This window comes from Anolis carolinensis, chromosome 1, assembly GCF_035594765.1.
Source record: "Anolis carolinensis isolate JA03-04 chromosome 1, rAnoCar3.1.pri, whole genome shotgun sequence".
NCBI classification, from domain to species: Eukaryota; Metazoa; Chordata; class Lepidosauria; order Squamata; family Dactyloidae; genus Anolis; species Anolis carolinensis.
The window spans coordinates 187,475,299-187,495,693 of NC_085841.1; the positions used below are offsets into that span (position 1 = coordinate 187,475,299).

The 20,395-nt window shown below is 38.8% G+C and overlaps 1 protein-coding gene across 4 annotated transcripts in view; it reads left to right on the forward strand.

Moving 5' to 3' along the window:
- Nucleotides 1-20,395, forward strand: part of pard3b (par-3 family cell polarity regulator beta) — a 691,700-nt gene that overhangs the window by 504,822 nt on the left and 166,483 nt on the right. For 2 of the 4 annotated variants that reach the window (XM_008114949.3, XM_062969129.1), the window contains one exon: nt 19,376-19,672. In XM_008114949.3, the coding sequence (XP_008113156.2) occupies nt 19,376-19,672 (297 nt within the window). Of the gene's footprint in view, nt 1-11,063; nt 11,135-17,970; nt 18,003-19,375; nt 19,673-20,395 lie in introns of those variants that run through there. The other 2 variants (XM_062969128.1, XR_010002345.1) reach the window with 2 other exon arrangements.

The window sequence follows — 20,395 nt, forward strand, 5'->3', positions numbered from 1 at the left end:
GAAATTAATTTATAGTAAATCTAACAATTGCAGTGCCAAGATATAGAAGGGAAATCATATGGTGAGCAAAAGCCACACAAAGAACTTGGCTTTGTATGAGATTTTAATTGCTTTCCTAATTACTAACATTGGTTTTATAAAAACTATATTAACCTTCTACTGTTAACTTTCCATGCCTGGTAACACGATGGATTATTTTGTTGTTGTTCTGTTGTTGAATAGGGATAAGGAAAAGATTTTTCTAGAAACAAGAATGCTTGCCTGTTTTCCTGCTATTTTGTTGAAAGGATATTATAGTAATGCATACCCCACTCTTCCATCATTCCTTGAGAGATTGAGGCCTTCATTATAAGACCCTGACCTAAAGGAGGTGCACCTACACTGGAGAACTAATGCTTTTTTTACATCACTTTAACTGCCATGATTGAGTGCTTTGGAATCATAGAGCACAAGCACTGTTTGGCAGAGAAGGTAAAGACCTTGTCAAGCTACGCTCCCATGATTTCATAGGATTGAGTCATAGTAGTTGCAGTGATTCCAAACTGCATTAATTCTACAGTGTAGATCAGTGGTTCTCAACCTGTGGGTCCCCAGGTGTTTTGGCCTACAACTCCCAGAAATCCCAGCCATTTTATCAACTGTTAGGATTTCTGGGAGTTGAAGGCCAAATCATCTGGGGACTCACAGGTTGAGAACCACTGGTGTAGATGCACACATGATCAATTTCATGCTTTTTTTTTTTTGTTACACTGATTGAAAAACTTAAGATCCTGACTGTTATACACATTCCACTTCCAATAGCCTTCCAGATGTAATAGCCTTCCATTCCTTCATTACTTCTGGGTTGGAAGTGGATTTCAGACTTTAAAAAATGTAATTTCATCTATTTCTGAAAGAGAAGCCAGGAGCTGGATCCAACCAGTCAGATGACAATGGCTTCGTCTACCTGACATTAAGTCAGGAGCATAAAGGTGTCTTTGGTCCAGTCAGCAGTGAGCCTGAAAAGAGTTTCCCTGATGTAACACCACCTGAATCATCAGTTTTTGAACTGAGCAGAGAGGACATTCAGCATGGTGTAGTGGTTTGAGGGCTGAAATATGGCTTGGAGATCAGGGTTCAAATTTCTGCTTCTTCATGGAAACACGCTGGGTGGCCTTGGGCAAGTCACACTCTCTCAGCCTCAGAGAAAGGTAAGGGCAATGCATTCTGAATAAAACTTGTCAAGAAAATACTAGTGGCACCAAAGAAAGTGCTATGTGGTGCCTCTGCTGAACACCTCTGTGGCTATCTGGAATTGGTGTTAAATTACAATTCCTGAATGCAGAGTCCTTGAACATAGCTCATGGCGCTGATGGAAATTAAAGTCTGGAAGGCTACATGTTCCTCTTTGTTGTACTAAAATGTTCAGGCAGATTTTACGTTGCCATGCTTTTTCTATAAAATCAGTTTAAATTCTTCCAAGGACTGTTCAGACTTGTAGCCTAGGGATATACCCACTGTAATACCTGTGGAATGAATGTGTGGTTTTAAGTGATCAATCCATTTTTTGGACATAAACCACTCAATTTTGTGAAATAAACTAACTGAAATTGTATTCCTTTGTACATGTAGTTACTAACACCCGTTCTACACTGCCATATAAAATCCAGATTATCTTCTGTGAACTGGATTATATGGCAGTGTAGACTAATATAATCCAGTTCAAAGCAGATACTCGAAATCCATGTAGATGGAGCCTAAGTCACTCAAATATAACAATGCAGTTTTTCTCTTTTCATACTTCTCTTCAGCTCCGTAAGTGACATTTCTCTGAACTGATAGGAGAACATCATAACATAGATCACTTAGTATGGGTTTGTTTGGATTAGCTTTTTTTATTTGCTGTGCTTAGTTGATTCATCACAGTTTTGGAACCACTTAACTTGTTCTAATCTAAGTTATGAGATCATCAGACAAAAACCCTGTTTTAAGATAGATATTTAAAGTCACAGTATAGGTCCTGGTTTAGAAAACTGGACTAGCTTCAAACATTAAGCTTCAAAGGCTTAATATTTTATCCATCAAAAACATTATTTTCTCTGAATATTTTTCGTCTTCTAAGTAGATATGATTCAGTCTTGAAGTAAAACTGCTTCAGATTTAACATTCAGTGTGGGACGAGGCAGATTTCCTTTTTCTGAAATGGAAAGTGCGTTGCATTCTTAGCTTTAAGGCAACCCACATTCTTTTTTAATATTCTTGCCCTTTGAAGCTCTTTCTGAAGCAAACCAGATGCATCAGGTTGCTTGTACTGTACTATCATTTACCCGCTTTTAAACTGCATTTAATACTAATATCAGCTTTAAAACAGCTGTTTTTCCTGGTTGTTTCCCTATTTTCCTTAAGTAACCCTACTGAGACCAAAGTCTTCTTTCCATGAGAGATTAACATCTTACTGTTGAGCTCCATTCACTCTCACGCTTTCTCCCATTCTTCTGTAATAAAAAGCATGCACACAATTGTGAACACAAAGTTACTCGATATGCCAAGTTGCATCTTCCTGTGGAGGTATTTATGAAACAAAGAGGATTAATTTTGCTAATAGAAATGGTTTGTCTTTGAATTTTTTTACTGGAGAAAGTGGGTCTACTAGTGAAAAAGTGTGTATCTGACTTCTGTATTTTCAGTATTTGGGTAGGACTGAATATTTAAAAGCGTAAGGACTTAACTCCATATTTTACTTGAATTCTAGGAAGCTCTCCAAAGCTGTAGAGTAGTTCTCCTCTTCTTATTAGCCCCGAGCCTTCCTAAATGCTAATATACTTTAAATCAATACATACGTTTTTGATATTTGGGAAACTGCAATTTAATATTGCAGCTGTAGATACCCTACACAAGCTAAATTCACAGAAATAAAAACATTTAACCCCATATTTGGAAAAACATTGGCTTGAAAGTCTGTTTTCATTCTATTATAATTTTTGGCTTGGTTTACTCTGTACCCAGATTATGTGATGCTGGACATATGTATTGTATCAACCATTCCTTTAGTTCTTTTGTAAAAGGATAGCAGAAATAGGTTAGCTATAAAATAAAATTAAACTCCTTACTACAATTCTGAGATAATTCTGTTTCTCTACTCTGTTAACGTTTGTGAAAAGATGGACAAAAATCGGGAATATTGTCCAAAGTCTCTTGTACTCAAGGCCCGAGGTTAGCAGAACATATGTATGCCTCATAGGACTATAGATTATTGTAGATTCCTAATATAATGCAATATTATTATAACCACAACTCAACTTTAGAATGAGTGCATCTGTGTTGAAACTCCTGTATATGTTGCATCATATTTGTTAAGAGTTAATTCAACACAGCATTTTTCTTCATTGAATATTCCTGACTTAGCAGCACTGCTAGGTTCTGTGGTTGAGACAAAATAAAAGTATTGGACGAGGTCCCAGTTTTAATAGTTCCAATTTATTATAACCATTGAACCCTGATCAGATCACAGATTGGATGAGGGCCCAGTTTTTTTAAATGTCCCAATTTACTGCTGCCTTAGAACCCTGATAAGAATACATATTTGATTAAGGCATTGGTGCATGGCTTTTTTCCTGCAAATCCAGTTAATTACTTTTAGATTCTTATTAGATCATAGCAGCATAGTTATGGTATGCACCATTTATGGAAAAAAAATACTGGATGATGTTGTGCAGGTCAAGGTCATCATTCCATTTTGTGCTGACTGTGTGAAGTTATCAGATTTCTGGTTTCCAAAGATGTAGCAATAGCACTGAACCTCAAAGGCAGGCCCCTATTGTCCCAGTGATTTGAAATTCTTATTTCAGATCTGTTGTGATTGCTATTGCTGCTGCCATGTACACTAGAAAATGTAATAAAAACTACACTTCCCTCTTGGCCAATTAGGAAAGTGGTATGCCAATGTAAACAGTCATGTCTTTCCTTCAGTAGATCATGACCCAGCACTTAGTATATTCTACCAGATACAGGGCTGACGAAATCTGAGTTAGGGCCTCACAGATTAAGAAAAGTGCATTTAAATAGTCCTTAAGTTGTGTGTTTCAATTATTCAATTAAAATGCATTTGAGTAGAGATGCACTTTTTTTTAGAAACTGTTCTATTCTGTTTACCATTCTATGTATACACTTTCGCAAAGGCTCAAAGGGAATCTTCCAATCATAACTTGAAAAGCTGAAGCATATTATGATAACTAAACAGAGATATGATTTTAGGAAATATTTGTAAAAATTAAGGTGATTGTCCTTTATTTGTATTGAATTAGAGTTGATAGGTGTAATGGATAACATTTTATTGATCCTTCATTTCTCAAATGTCTCCCTTCTGTATTATTCACACTGGTCATTGTTAGAGAGTAAAAAATGATGATTTGTAGTAATTCTAGATTGGAACAGAATATGGCACTCCATATGTTGCTGGAGGTAGCTCTGAGTTGCTAACTCTGCTGGTATTTTTTCCCCCAGCCAAAAATGGTTTACAAAGGAAGGAGGGAATACCATGCTGTGTGTTTAAACAGTGGTAAATCTTTTATACTGCTGCAGTATAGACTACTGTGCTTTCTGCCTTCTGTTTTTGTACTCTTATTTCTTTCCTCTCTCTAGCTTCACAGAGGTTAGTTCACCACAGTCCAGCTTTCTCATACATCTTAGGTGGGGTGCAAACAGAGAGGTTCTACCCTCATGATCTTCTTTTATAGACAAAAGGACTCTTGGTGATAGGTTACCCTTGCTTTTCCAACTGTAGACATACATAGAAATGCCATTATTGATCCATCCATCTTTCTACTAGTTTCTGAACAAAACCAGAAGCTCAATCTGTGCGGCCGTAGCTGAGATTACCACTTGCACTCGACTCTCTTGCATTACGTTTACACCGTTCTGCTTCCTGTGTTCCTAACTAGGTCATGCCCCACTATTTAAACCCAGCTCCCATCCCGGTCCCTAACAGGACCACACTTCCATTCCATGGCTGGCTGTTGACTCCCTTTTAGGCACTCCAGCTGTATTACTGGGAATGTGGCCACTCAAAAACATATTACAATTTGGCAATCTGACACCATCTGCTGGGTTTTTTAAAATTATTCTTTGCAGCAGCAGGGCCTGAGATTATGGATTTGGTTTAGTTGTGTTAGTTTAAATGTTCATCTGCTGAGCCCTCAGGTTCCAGTTTCTAACCACATATCACCACAATGTACATACACAGTTATCACTGTGTGTTATAGGATATTTCATTAATACGCTTGACCAAGAGGATGAAAACCACAAATGGAAAGTAAGATGAGCTGGTTGCAGTTCCCCCGATTCAGAACACCACAGGTTTTCTAAGCCATGTGATTAAGCATATTATTTAATGTGCACCCAAGAAGAATAGTTTTAGGCTAATAAATAAAAAAGGAGAAAATGATTCAAAGCTTAATATTTAACCTCAGTGTCACGACTTATGAGGATGACTTATAACTTGCTTGAATACACTATGCAACATGATTTTTGTTCCTGGGTTATAAATACCATTTCTTAATTGATTACAGTAGAGTCTCACTTATCCAACATAAACGGGCCAGCAGAACGTTGGATAAGCGAATATGTTGGATAATAAGGAGAGATTAAGGAAAAGCCTATTAAACATCAAATTAGTCTATGATTTTACAAATTAAGCACCAAAACATCATGTTAGACAACAAATTTGGCAGAAAAAGTAGTTCAATACACAGTAATGCTATATAGTAATTACTGTATTTACGAATTCAGCACCAAAATATCATGATATATTGAAAACATTGACTACAAAAATGCGTTGGATAATCCAGAACGTTGGATAAGCGAGTGTTGGATAAGTGAGACTCTACTATATATCATAAAAACATGGGGAAAGTTTATTAAACTGCAAACACTTTGTTTTTTCAAGACATCCTGCAACACGTTTTGCTATAGTTTTTCAATTAATATCTCATCGGGGCTCAACCAATTTAACCTAGTTTGTGGCAGCCACAAAAACGAAGTTTCTGGAGTATAACAACTACTTTCAAAGCACATACTACACAATTAAACAGGAAATAACACTTTCAAACCAGGAACAGATTTTTTTTTCAAATTTTGTTACACGGTGTTATAGGAGATCCTGTACATGGATCTGTTTTCTTAACCAAAGTGGAATCCAGTCAGCATAGCTTTTGCCTTCAGAAGGCAGATTGTATTTCATAACAAGTGATTTAAAATGATGAAAGAAAGTACAGCCAGTATACAGTAGGGGTGTGTGATTTGGTTTAACCCTGTTCTGTTTTCGGTATCCGGATTTCGTTAGACCCCCAGATCCATTTTTTGAGAACCTCCCAAATTCAGTGGGGAAAAAATCCATTTTTTTTTCATCCGGGAAGATCTGGCCCATTAGCATCAATGGGGAATTTACAAGGCTCCCCTTCAGTCATTAAGAAACCACAGATTTGTTTTGGATGTTTGCCTTTAGCTTGTTTGGAAGCCTGTAATGGCATGGGCTCCGTTGCCATTTTTTGCCATCAGTGGTTGTCGAAAACTGGCTGCTTTCAGTTTATTTCAGTTACACATTGAGTGTGGGGAGGAAGGCAGCCACTAGAAGGAAAAAGATCCAGGAAGCGATGTTTCGTAAGCCTTTTCTTTAAACATCAGTCTCCTCTAACGACAGAAGGGAAAGGATCCTATGAAGTGATGTTTCTTAAGCCTTTAGTAAACCCAGGTCTCCTCTAGAGACAGAAGGGAAAGGATTGCAGAAAGAGTGGTATCTGAACTCTGATGCTTTTAATTCAGGACTTAATGAAGGATATGAGGACAAATGATGCCTAAAATGACAAGAAGGGGGGGCTGGGAAGTCCTCTCCCAATAATAGGCCAGATAGAAAATTAATCTTTCAGTTTCCCAGATTGAAAATTGATTTCTGTCCTCCTGAATTCGGGAGGCCCCTGAAAAATGGATCAGGACCTCCACTGAAATCCAGGACACCAAAACGGATTGTGGCTTACTTGGATTGCAGAAGCCTAGAAATCACCTTTCTGGGATCATTTCTCCATATATCCTTCAATAAGACTTGGATTAAAACCATCAGTCTTAAGAAACATCCTTTCTTAGATCCTTTTGCCTTATATCCTCCAATAAGACCTGAATTAAAGGCATCAGATTTAAGAAAACAACCTTTCTGGGATCCTTTCTCCTCAACACCCTTTCAATGAAGCTGAGTTAAGGAACCCTTTCATACACTTATTTCAATGGAAGCCACACCACCTGAAGGAGCATTAGCCCTTCTTTTAAAAAGATATAAATTTCCTCCTCATAGAAATGGTAAGATATGCCCTCTATCCCACATTTGAAGCTTGCCTCATGTGAAGGGCACCATCGGTGGCAGTTTCTTAAATGTGTAAAAAGTAAACTGCTTATAGATTGTTAGGTGACTTAAAAGCAAGCCAAGCCATGCAAAGTGGTGAGTGGTGTTGGGGCATGTAAAAATCAGTTGGTGTGTGTGTTAACTAAAAATGCAAAGCACGAAGCTGATTGGCTGGGCTACACCCAGGGAGCTAGCTGAGCCTGGGATTTTTGGCAATGGTTACAGATGGCTTTCTCTACAGTAGCTTAGCAAGATTTGCGCCTGGGCTGCTGAGAGGAAGACATTTTACATGGACATCTAAGGACCATTTGAATATCTCTCAAAAGACATTGTGTGAGTCAATACAACTGTTCTTATGACTGTACATATGTTGCTCTGCATTTTATAGAGTAAACTTCCTGTTCTTTACTGATCATCTGTGTGACATATCTTTTCTCTGACAAAACAGTGTGTCGATGGCCAAACATGAACTACTCTTGATCTTCATTCTGTCACTGAGAATTTAGATCACCGATCTGTCTATCTCAGAAGCCTGCTCACAATAGAAAAATGGAAGCATAGCTTGGTTAAAAAACACACTATGGCTTTCTTCTGTTCTGATTGGCTCAACAGGAAAGCTTACAGGGAAACCCTGTGTACTTGCAGCTGCCTCTCTGTGCTCCAGATGTAGCCGAAAGAAACCAAAAGTAGTAGTTTTTGGCAGCCATGTAGTCTGTTGCAGCCAGGAAAAAATGGTGGCAGAGCTTGTGCCATTACAGCTGGCTGAAACAGCCAGAACAGCCAGAGCCTATTTTGAAAAGTGAATCTGTGCACAACCCTAGTATACAGTATGGCGGGGATGTTTCCTCTTCATATAGGTGACTATGAGAACAAAGAAGAATAGAAGAACTAGATCCAAAGTGATTCAGCACACATCGGGTTGGTGTAAGGGCTGCCTCCACTATGCAAGATAGTACTAGGAAATCATTTGTTTAGAAAAATTTGCCAGCACATGGTTCAAATAGGATACAGCAGGTAGGAAAAGCAAAATAGATTCATCCCAACCAGGAGCGGCCCTAGGTTTTTTCAGATTGTAAGCCAACCTAGGGCTGCCCCCCCCCCCGAAATTATGCCCCCCCACCCCCAACTTACCGGCGGCGGTGACCATTGGGTTGCTCGTCGCAGAACCAGGAAGTAGCTTGTATTCTCGCGAGATTTCTGTGAGATCATGCAGAAATCTCGCGAGATTTCACGAGGTCTCACGAAATATCGTGAGAATACAAAATACTTCCTGGTTTGGTGGTGAGTGACCCAATGGTCGCTGCTGCTGCTTCGGGTGTGCCTAGGAAGGGTTTCAGTGGCGTCAATGAGAACCGGGCCTGATCCCAACAAAAGTTGAGAAATAAGCCAGGCATATTCATGCTTCATAAACAATGGTACTTAGGGTAGTCCCATGTTTTATGTACCAGTGAGCAAATGTCATATAAAGAGCAAGTAACATACCCACTCTGGCATATGAGTATGACCTGAGGCCCTGATGTATAGAAAGTAACAGCTGAAAATGCAGTTAATATTAGTATTAATATTCTTGGAAAAACTATATGCAGTACTCATTAATTGGTTTGTGAGCACCCAAATTTGTGTTGCTGATGTTACCTGTTAGCATCTCTCCCAGATACAATGGGCATCTCTAAGGAAGAAATTACTAGGAAAGTTGAAGGCTACTCTCAATTATTTCTAGTTTTGTACTTCTGTGATGCTTTTGTTATTAGGAGAAACCTTACAAATTATACTGAACCATGACAAATGTAAGCCATATTTTTCATTCTTATTTATTTATTTATTACATTTATGTCCCACTCTTCTCACCCCGAAGGGAACTCAGAGCGGCTTACAAATAATATTTGCATACAGTGTATTATATCACTAGCACAGCACAACACAAGCACTATATACCAGCATATTGCACCACACCACTATACTGTAATATTACATGTAATAAATAATATATAATTAATATTATTATATTGTATTATTATTATTAGTAGTAGTATATTGAAATTCTTGAAATTTTACTGCCATGATCATGGACTGTTTACTCACATGTTGTGTGTTCACTCATGCCACTGCCTTTTATTTGGGCACATTGTTCTAGTAATACACATCTAATACAGTGCTGGCTGTTACTACAGTCCTAAAACTTGTGTTTGTGTGGCAGGCTTCTGACATGACACACTTTCTCTGTTCTAATATCTGTATATCAAGACTAGGCAACAGTGGTGAGTCCCAGGGTCAATTTCCTGGTCCTCATCCATTCCCCTTAACTCTTCTTTTTTAACTGAAACACAAAGAACCTGCAGAATGGCAACCACATTCATAGCGTTGGTTTTAACTCTCTGTTTTTAAAAAGAAATGGTGAGGAATATTTGTAAATGAAATTTTGTATGAAAGAGTGGGGAAAGGTGAAAAGGATAAAGTAGCAGGAATATAATAAAATTGCCCAAAATGTTCACAAAATTGTTCAGCATTATAACTGAGCAACCAAATGAAAAATTCACTGGATAAAAGAGAGGTCATTGATGAAATTTTATAGATTTTCTTCAGAGGAGTGAGAAATAAACAAGAAATATTAATGCAATTATAATAGCCCTGTCGAAGAGATGAAGCATTGATCATGGAGAAATAACCTAGTATTGGCTAGCCAAGTACAACATAAAAAGAAAGCAATTTTTTAAAAGCAGCCACAGCCTACAGCTGTGGAAGCAATTGCAGGCTGCATTTATATGGAGAAAATGGAAAAGGCTAGGGTGCTGTATGGTGTGTGTTTTTATTTCACGAGGAACAAAAGAAAATTGTGATGACCCATTTATGACTTTTGTTGTGTGCAAAGTGCCAGTATTGACAACAGTACGAAATTATTGTCACTTATCAAACATGAAAGAATGTTATGTGCGAGAAGGAAAGAACCATTGCGGAAGTAGCACTCTTCTTCTTGGATCTGGTTTTAGAAATCTGTTAAATATCTAAGAGAAATTTTTAAAAAATGACCCAGTATTTTTGATGAACCGTCTCGTCTGGAAGACTTGAGGCCACATATGCACCTCACTGTGCACAGACTTGATTCAACAACTGTAGAAATTATTAGATGACGGATGGAAGAATTAACCCTTCAAAAATAAACTCTTAGCATAGAACCATAGAATCCTTGCGATGATGTTGGCCTCAAGTGAAATATAGTCACTCCTTTCTTGCAGGAATACCCAACTACAGCACTCCTAAAAGATGTTCATTCAACTTCTTTTTCAAGAACTCTTAGGAGAAAGAGTACAGTATGTTCAAATACAGGCTTGTCAATAGTTCTTAGGTTTGTAGTGCTTGGGTGGGATCTCTTTTCTTACAGTTGAAATCCAATAGGATGACATTGACTGTTGATCTAGCTCAGAATTGTATTGGTTTTTTTGACTGCTGCTTTACACTGTTGGTTCATGTTTAATTTGTGGTCCACTAAGAGCGCTAGGTCTTTTTCAAATTTACAATTTTCGCATCAGGTGTTACTCAACCTATATCTGTTCATTTCATTTTCCATGTCAGATGTGGTACCTCATGAAAACACCTCTATTGAATTTCATATTGTTAATTTTTGGTCCAGCTCTCTAATCTGTCAAGGTAATGTTGAATCCTGATCCTGTTTTCTTTTGGTTTTAAATGCACACAGAGATGTCCAGATTTCTACAATCAGTTCTGCAGTTCTGGATTTCTCTTGTGCACCTTCGTATTATTGTATAGGTAAAAGATCTGAATTCCAATTAAACAGTATTCTTTTATGTTAACAAATGCAAATCTGTGGTTCATAGCCCCACTAATTTTCCCATTACAACAACACTGATTCCCCCATATGTTTACTAGTGAATTTCCCTGGCAAAAAAATCAATGAATGTGTATGTTGCTTCCAGTGACTTGTCCACATATGGCAACCACACAGGTTTCATAGGGTTCTATTATGCAATAAATACCAGAGGTGGTTTTGCCAGTTCCTTCCTTTCAACTATCTCTCATTCAAGGACTAAGCAGTGACCTTTCTTTAGCTTCCAAGATCAAACAAGAGTTGGTACTTTTAGGGTATTTAGGTCCTGTTGAAAAAGGGCAGATACCTAAATATGGCTATTATCTGGCAAGGGAATTCAGATATCTGACTAGATCATTTATGCTTCAGTATTGGGGAAATGTATGCATGATTCAGTCAGATATTCGGGGTGAGAAGGGCGGTATATAAATGTCGCAAATAAATAAATAAATAAATAAATAAATAATATTTGAATTCATTTGCCAGATAATGGCTACACTGAGGTATTTCAAAGAAAGGGACCAAAAAGGTAAGCACTCAGAGAAGCTGTAGGGAGAATAAATTGGAGTCCATGCAATACTCACACTGTGATTTTATCACAGGCTTTAAAATGTATGTGCATATTCACTAGAAACCCAATTCAAGCTGATGTTGGTTATTGTGTTACTCCAGAAAGTGACAGTCAATGAAGCACAAATCTGACCCAAAGCTGACATTCTTCATCTTGATAAAAGCATCCTTGGCCTTTTCAAGCCATTTGATTGAGGTTGAATACGCTGAGGCATTGGCCTAAACAGCCCATTGTTCTCAAATGAAAAATATTTACTGAAAATCAAAACTCTGATTCTTGAGTTGTATGTGTGCAGGATAGAAAATACATAGGATTGCCCAATCCCCTGAAAATGTATTACGATTGTTAATGGTGCTGTGTATTCTGGGGGTAGACTTATTTCTGTCAGTGACACAACTCTTACAATAAAATTTTGGTGAATAAAGATTGTCAAGAAAGTTCCCAGAAGATTATGAGACAGAAATATTGCTTAGTAATATACATGTTGATATGAGAAGATTCAGTTGGACCCTTGGAAGGAAACCCCAGTGTGCCTGCCTGACATTGTAAAATCATAATCTATTTGATGGTACAAGCTGCAGAATCATACAATGGTTATATCTGACATACAAGACCACTTGGTGCACCATATCACCAGAGCAAGCAACAAAAAGTATACTTTCAATGTCCTTTTTGTCCAGCTGTGTTAGATAGTAGTATCAAGCAAAAACTCATAAGGCTGCAGAACAGCACAATCAAAAGGAAGATTAATCTATGAATATTGCAAATTATTACAATATTGCTAACAATGTGTCGTATTCATCTAGATGTTTTGTACAATTATTGCAACAAGAAAAGAGCCCCCCCCCCCCGGTAATATTTGCAGTTGCTTACCTGCTTTATCACAGCTTGATCATTTTTCTGCTTGTAAGCATCAGAAATCCAAAATATCCTCTAGATCAGGTCTGGGCCAACTTCAGCCCTGCCGGCTGTTAGGAATTGTGGGAGTTAGAATTCAAAACACGTGGATGGAGGGCCATTGAAGCTGGCCCATGCCTGTGTTAGAGGCCTTGTGAGGGGTTTCATCTGAGTACCCTTGTTCCCATTGACTGCAGAAGAGCAGCACGAGAGAGGAACAAAGACACAGGAGACACCAAAGAAGGGGAAGAAACGATGCTTTCAATTAAAAACCAAAATGCGTGTAACAATAATTTTATATTTTTTTAAAAAAGAAATCCAAAATATCCATATCAAACTTGAATTTGAATGTTAATGTGGTGTATGGTATGATGATAGGTTTATCCAAAGTCATCAAGAGCACACAACTTTTAGAAATTCATCAGGGAAAAATGGTTAAAACTGTGTTGGGGAAGTAAAGTAAAAGGTACTGAAGTCACAGCATCTGCATTTTTTCTTTTGGGATGTTATCTGGGATGAACACACTGGGCCATTCATACTAATACTGACAGGATGTATCAGAGGCACATAAAGACTGTAGCAGCCTCACATAAAATTATTAGGATGAAACTCTTCCAGTGGTCAATAGAAGCCAATGTACCATGTGACTTTTGGACATCCAAAGGCCAGGTATCTTTACAATTCAGTTAATACGCAAAACTCTAGTCACAAAACACAAGTATAAAAAACCAATACACAAAGAGTTTGGGGCAACAGGAGAAAATGGGAAGGGCAACTGAACTGATGTGCTCTCTCTGTGTCTCTGTCTCTGTCTGTGGATAATTCTCTTTGGATTTCTCTTTGGATACCTGTCCCACCACCAAAACTCTATCCTTGGAAGACAATCGTCTATGGTATCTTTGGTATCACCCGCTTCTTCAGTTAGTATGTAAAACTCTAGTCACAAAACACAAGTATTAAGGAATAACAGAGGATAAGCTGATGAGGACTTCTACCAAAATCATATCTAAGGGCCTTCATGATTATTTCTAAATGCAACTTTGCTGTGAGATGTGTAAAGTCTTAATCTTTCTGTATGATAATAGAGAGAGAAAGAGAACATCAGTTCAGTTGCCCTTCCCATTTTCTCCCATTGCCCCAAACTTTGTGTATTGATTTTTAAAACCTGCATTTGCAGTGGAAATGCAATGTCTTACTTGTTGCTATTTAGGAAGCATCCCCGACAGCGGGAAATACGTAAATGGAACTTTCACAAGAAGGACTGTTTTTGTTGACAAAAACTGATCCGATTTTAACATTTCACATAGATTCATGCATGCACACTCTTGCACGCACACACACACACACTTCTATTCGGCAACTGAATGGACAAACTAGGTCTCCACTTCTCTGTGTGATCTTTCTTTCATCTTTCTCTCAGGAACCCCTGGAGGATTAAGTCTCTTGCTGTTTTTTTCATCTGTTCACTAATTGCTTGTGAGCTAGGAATTGTTACATTACAGGAAACACTCATCCTTTATTTTATTCTTTTAATCTGTAGTAACCTCAAAGCCTTTACTTAAACTTATTTTTGTTTGTTTACAGTTATTCCAGCTTTCTAGGGACTGCTACTTGAGTCTGAAGAATACATCATCCTCTCCTGGTCCTGAAGGGCCCTTCTTGCCTCTAATTAACAAAATGAAGCATTCTGCAATATGGCATAATAACTCATGGGAGTCCCTTAATCATGATTAAAGGGTTGGTGATGGGATGTGTGCTGTCAGATTCTCCTGCCCTCCTTTAAACACCACCCTTAATCATGATTTGAGCCAACCAGGAGTTACAAATCAAGAGTATTTATGGATTTAGAAGTTAGTTTCACTCCTGACTGAAGAAGAGATACCGGACAGTCTTGCAACCAGTTGCAAATCTCTTTCCATCTGGCCACTTCTAGAGTGGCCACTTCTATATTACAAAAAAGGGATGGAAAAAGTACACAGTTTTACATAGATCCTCCGAAGATACCAGCCACAGATGCAAGCAAAATGTCAGGAGAATATGCTGCTAGATCATGGCCATATAGCCATTTAGACAGAAATACATTATCACCATAGTAAGGAAATATAGATCCAGGTCATCTTTAAGCTGACTCTGTGTGATGTCCGGATGCTAATTACTTTTGTGAAATCTCAGAGGCTCTTTCTCCTCTTTGTACTTCCTTATCTTTAAGATAGACTTGGATTTGAGTGGGCCTTCAAGCAGAGACTAGTCCTCTGTAAAATAGGATTCATGGCTACTCTCTTCCTTTCTGGTCCATGTACTCCGTCCTTCAAAGCTAACATGTGCAAATAGTTGCACGTAATGAGGTTGAATCAATGCTGGTACCTCTACTGACTTGAGACCTCTGTGAGGTGACACTTTTTTGAGACCATCATTTCCTGCCTTTCTTCTTAGGTAGCATCTTGCCATAGTCATAGATAGTCACCAGTCTTCCTATGCAGTGAAATTACTATGTATCTGTATGCATATCAGACTCTCCTGATGTATGGTGCTGGTTGCAGAAAGGAATTCAAGAGAAGCTGGCTTTTTTTGATAATGGATCCTGACTGATTTTATCCTAAAGGTACCAGATCCTGTCTGATCTTGGAAGCTAAATAGGGTCATCTTCCATTGGTACTTGGGCAGAAGACCACAAGCAAATGCTAGGTTCTGGAGCAGTGGTTCTCAACCTGTGGGCCCCCAGATGTTTTGGCCTTCAACTCCCAGAAATCCTAACAGCTGGTAAACTGGCTGGAATTTCTGGGAGTTGTAGGCCAAAACACCTGGGGGACCCACACGTTGAGAACCATTGTTCTGGAGGCTATATTTCAGAAGAAGGAAGTGGCAAAACCATGTCTAAATATTCCTTGCCTCAGAAATTCATGCAGTTGCCATAAGTCTGTAAGTAACTTGATGGCACATACACAGAGATGCATGACTTTGTGGCATATGGAAATGGATAGTTAAAGAGCACTTTCTATGCCTGCTGCTATACAGCCAGTTTAATACATGCCAGCTAGGATTATTTGAGAAAGGACCATTTTGCATGTGCTATGAGTATTTTCTCATGTGTAAATTAACATGAAAAGTATGTGTACAGCATAGGCTACAGAGCTTGGAAAGTCTACTTCTTTGGAGTATAATTCCCCGGTCTCCCTGCCAACATGAGAATTACACTGAAAAAAGTAACTTCCAAGCTTGACTGACATGAAACGGCAGTTGCATTCAGGCTTTTGCTAATAGATCTGCTCCCAGCTAGGATACACATGCATGTGTGTTTAAATAGAATCTTGGGGGGGGGGGGGATGACAGAAGTCAGTTTTATCGTGTTATATTGAGCTTTAGAGGAGGCAGAACTCCTTGGCTGTCTGCTTGCTTGCTTGCTTGCTTGCTCACTCCAGCACAAGTCCTTCTCTTTCCCAGGTCCTCTTGAATAGGCAGTGGAAGAATGGGAAGGCCTATGAGGCCATGCTTTGAAGCTTGCTGAAGCAGTGTGATTCCTTCTTGCTGCCAGAAAGCTCAACCTGGCCTGAGATCTTTGTTTCTCACTTGAACTTCTTTGCGTACTGAAGATCTGGGCGAGTCCTCAAATATCTTTCTGAATAATACAGGCCAGGTTTTGTGGCCAACAACAGATGGCACTCAGTTGCAACCATAGACTTCACATTCCTTCCTCTTTAGGGAAAACATATGACTGCAAATCTATACACATAATAAAAGTGAAAATCTGTATGTGTGTATGTGGCACGGGTGTCCATTCACACAGACAGCATCCAGCCTCCACAAACAGGCTATAGTTCCCAGTGCTGAGGAGCTACCAAGTCACTCTCTCCAGGAACATTGCAGGTTGCAGCGAGCACATCACAGTGTTCCTTTCTCTCACCATTTGCATGACCCTGCCCATTGCCTCTCCCTTAACCCTTTCCTATGGCACAAACAGAGGAATTGATCAGCAACTGAACAAGAGGTTTGGGGAGAATTCACCATGATTTATAGAAGTTGTAGGGACTGAGATGTATAGTTCAGCTGCAGTCTAAGTGCACTCTTAACCCCACCAACAATGGACCTGGAACTAACTTGGTACACAGACCCAACATGGCCAACTGTGAATACTGGCAGGCTTTCCTGGTGATTGACCTTGGCACCAGAGAGTTGTAGTTCACCCGTATTCAGAGAACACTGAACCCAGCAAGTGATGATCTAGACCAAACTTGGCACACAGACCCAACCCAGCCAATTTTGTATACTAGCAGGGTTTGGGGGTGATTGAATTTGGCATCCAGGAGTTACTGTTCACCCATATTCAGAAAACACTGAATGCAGCCAACATCAGATCTGGACCAAACTTGGCACACGGAACCAATATAGCCAACTGGGAATACTGGCACAGTTTCAGGGTGATTGACCTGGGAATCTGGGAGTTGTAGTTCACCCGTATCCAGAGAACACTGAACCCAGCAGATGACGGATCTGGACCAAATTTGGCACACAGACCCAACATGGCCAACTGGGGAATACTGGGGGAGTTTTGGGAGGGTTGACCTAAGATTTTTGGGAATTGTAGTTCACTCACATCCTTCTAATGGGGGCATTCATAAAAAAAATCAGGAAAGTTTTTTTTAAGAAATAGCATAACATATGACCACACCAATATTGACTAAGATCCAAATACACACAACAACCTTCTCAAATAACCCAGGCATTGCTGGGTACCCAAGCTAGTAAATTATATAAAAATATACTAATGACTACTATTTTCACAGCACATAGAACTCTCTCATGTTTCACATCATACAGTTTATAGTAGTTTCTCATCAACTGTGTATCCTGTTAACAAAAACAAAAACTGTAGCCAATCCTGTCTTGTTATAATTGTGTGGTTTTGCAGGCTGCAGGCATTTGTTAGTTTCTGTTCCCTCTTTCATTCTCTGTTAAAATCCATAAAGTAGGGTAAGAGCCTCATATTTTGCCAATATTTTAGTTAAAAAAACCCTTCCACCCCCTTTCATCACATCATCAGCATTCTCATTCTGCTCACCATCATTTATTAACCCCCTTCTTAAGTCAATTCATTTCAAGTGTTGTTTAAACATTGATGCCTTCAATCTTTCCCGTGTCCATTCATCTTTTCTCTCAGAAACATTTCTCCCTTTCCTCCACTCCATTTTTATTCTAATTTGTTGGTCGACTGTTCTTTGATTCTTCATAAATTTTTTGAGAGCAAAAGGTGATGATTTAACAAGATGTATTTACCATTTATTTTATACACCCTTTATGCCTATTCGCTTCCAGGATCATCTTCTGTGCTTCAGAATTTAATACTGGTGGGTAAATCTTAGCTTTTTAATTGGCAGCTCTCCTATGCTTTAATCCTTCTCTTGCTTTTCATTCTCTGCTCTCCATGTACTAGGCTCATCTTGCTGCTATGATCTTTCCTCTTGCTTTAATTATGGAGTGAGGAAGCTGAACATTTAAGTTTCATATTATTAATAGTGTCTTGTTTAAAGTTTTCAGTTGCAAAGCAAATGTTGAATCATCGGAATCTGGCTAGGTTTAAAATTATACCTGGGTGTGTTTTTACTGTTCCTATTCCCAACAGATTACACAATGGCACTGATTAGCAGCAGCATTTTGTAATACCACTTAAAGCTTTATCACAGTGGAGTACTGCCAGTAATAGTCTTTAATTCACTTATATGTACCAATTCATCTCTGCCAGGCTTCTATTCATTTCTTCACTGTCTTACTCTGTCCCTAGCCTCTGTATAATGAGGTATGATGTGCTCCACTTAAGTAAGTTGTGCGGGAGCTTTGGATGAAGACCCAAGAAATTGCTTCTGGTCTTTGACTTTTCCAGACAACCAAACCCCTCGGCATTTATGTTGGCCACATTATTGCATTTCTCACAAATGAGTTTGTGGATTCGTTTAGAAGAATGTTAGGATAGGGGAGAAAGGGAAAAGGTTCCACAGATAATGCTGTTTAATTGGACTATATGAAAAAAGAACTAAATAAACATCTACAGTAGAGTCTCACTTATCCAACACTCGCTTATCCAACGTTCTGGATTATCCAACGCATTTTTGTAGTCAATGTTTTCAATATATCATGATATTTTGGTGCTAAATTCGTAAATACAGTAATTACAACATAACCTTACTGCGTATTGAACTACTTTTTCTATCAAATTTGTTGTTAAACATGATGTTTTGGTGCTTAATTTGTAAAATCATAACCTAAGTTGATGTGTAATAGGCTTTTCCTTAATCCCTCCTTATTATCCAACATATTCGCTTATCCAACGTTCTGCTGACCCGTTTACGTTGGATAAGTGAGACTCTACTGTATTTAATATGGATCTGCTGCAGAAATGTCTCATAACTCTCGGTAAAATTCTGTGTGATGTTGGTGCCAGTATGCTTATTGATGGCAACATGATCTCAGAGTTTTCCAATACACAGACAGGGACTAAATTATCATCTGTTGTGAATCACGGACAGACATGCTTGCTTGATATGTTCAGTTCAATATGGGAGCATGATTACCAAGCATCTGTAGGTTTTACCTGGCGCCCATCTTGTATGTCTAAGTTGTTTGTTATTCAGCACAAGCTAACTGTGAGCCCTCTTGTGAGACTGGTTCAATTTGGTTTAGCTGGGCATTGAAGTGAATAAATGTTCATTTTTTTGCCTCCTAGAATTGGTGCAAAACATCAAGAGTTACGACAGAAGCAGAGCAGGGGGCCTGCTGAATATCCAATTGGTCCTGTGGGTCCACCACCTGATATTGACGATGACGAGACAGACCCAAATTACGCACGTGTCAATCACTTTCGGGAAATGTATCCAAAGACCAATGCCTACAGGCCCTCTTCTCCACCCACTCCAGATACCTTTGGATCTGAGAACCCTCCAGCACCTTCAGATAGGGACCACTTAGAAGGACTGTATGCAAGAATCAACAAGCCACTTCATCAGCATGCTCCTGTTGAGAGGTAATGCTCATATATCACAGATATAGTTGTAATGCATCCAAACAAACAAAAAGCTGTTTTAATTTGATTATATTTTGAAAAGAATGTTTTTAATTCTATCCAACAGCACCTTTTAGACTTTTTGTAGCAAAATATCAACTTTGGGCAGTACAAACAAATGGTGGAACCACTGCAGTGGAATTATAACCTGGTGGTGTAAAACTTGTGGCCCTCTAGGTGCTTTGGACTTCCGTTCCCAGAATTCCTGGCCATTAGACAAGCTGGCTAGGGCTTCTGGGAGTTTGAAGCATCTGGAAGGCCAGAAGTCCGACACCTCTGTCACAAACTGTAAAATTATGAGACTATTATGAAGACTATGGTGTGGCTGAAAAATAAACCAGGGGTTGTGCACATTGTCAGGCTATTGGTGAGTTAGGCTACAGATTCTTTTAATTCCTAAATCAAGTATTTGTATGGCTGTTTGTTTGTTTACCAAAAGAGATCTTGGTCACTAAATTTGCTGCAACTGTTCTTTAATTTTATTGAGTGATTTTGTGCAATCAAGGTGTTATAGCTCCTTAAAGGGAAACAACACATTTACTTTCTCTTTGCACTTCTAGCAGTCTCACTATTCAAGGCCATGATTAAGTTGAAATCATTATAAAAAGGCCTCGGTTTCACAGGCTTGACAGAGCTGACCTGGCTCAAATCCAGCTGCAGTGCTCCTGAATAAGAAATCTTCCT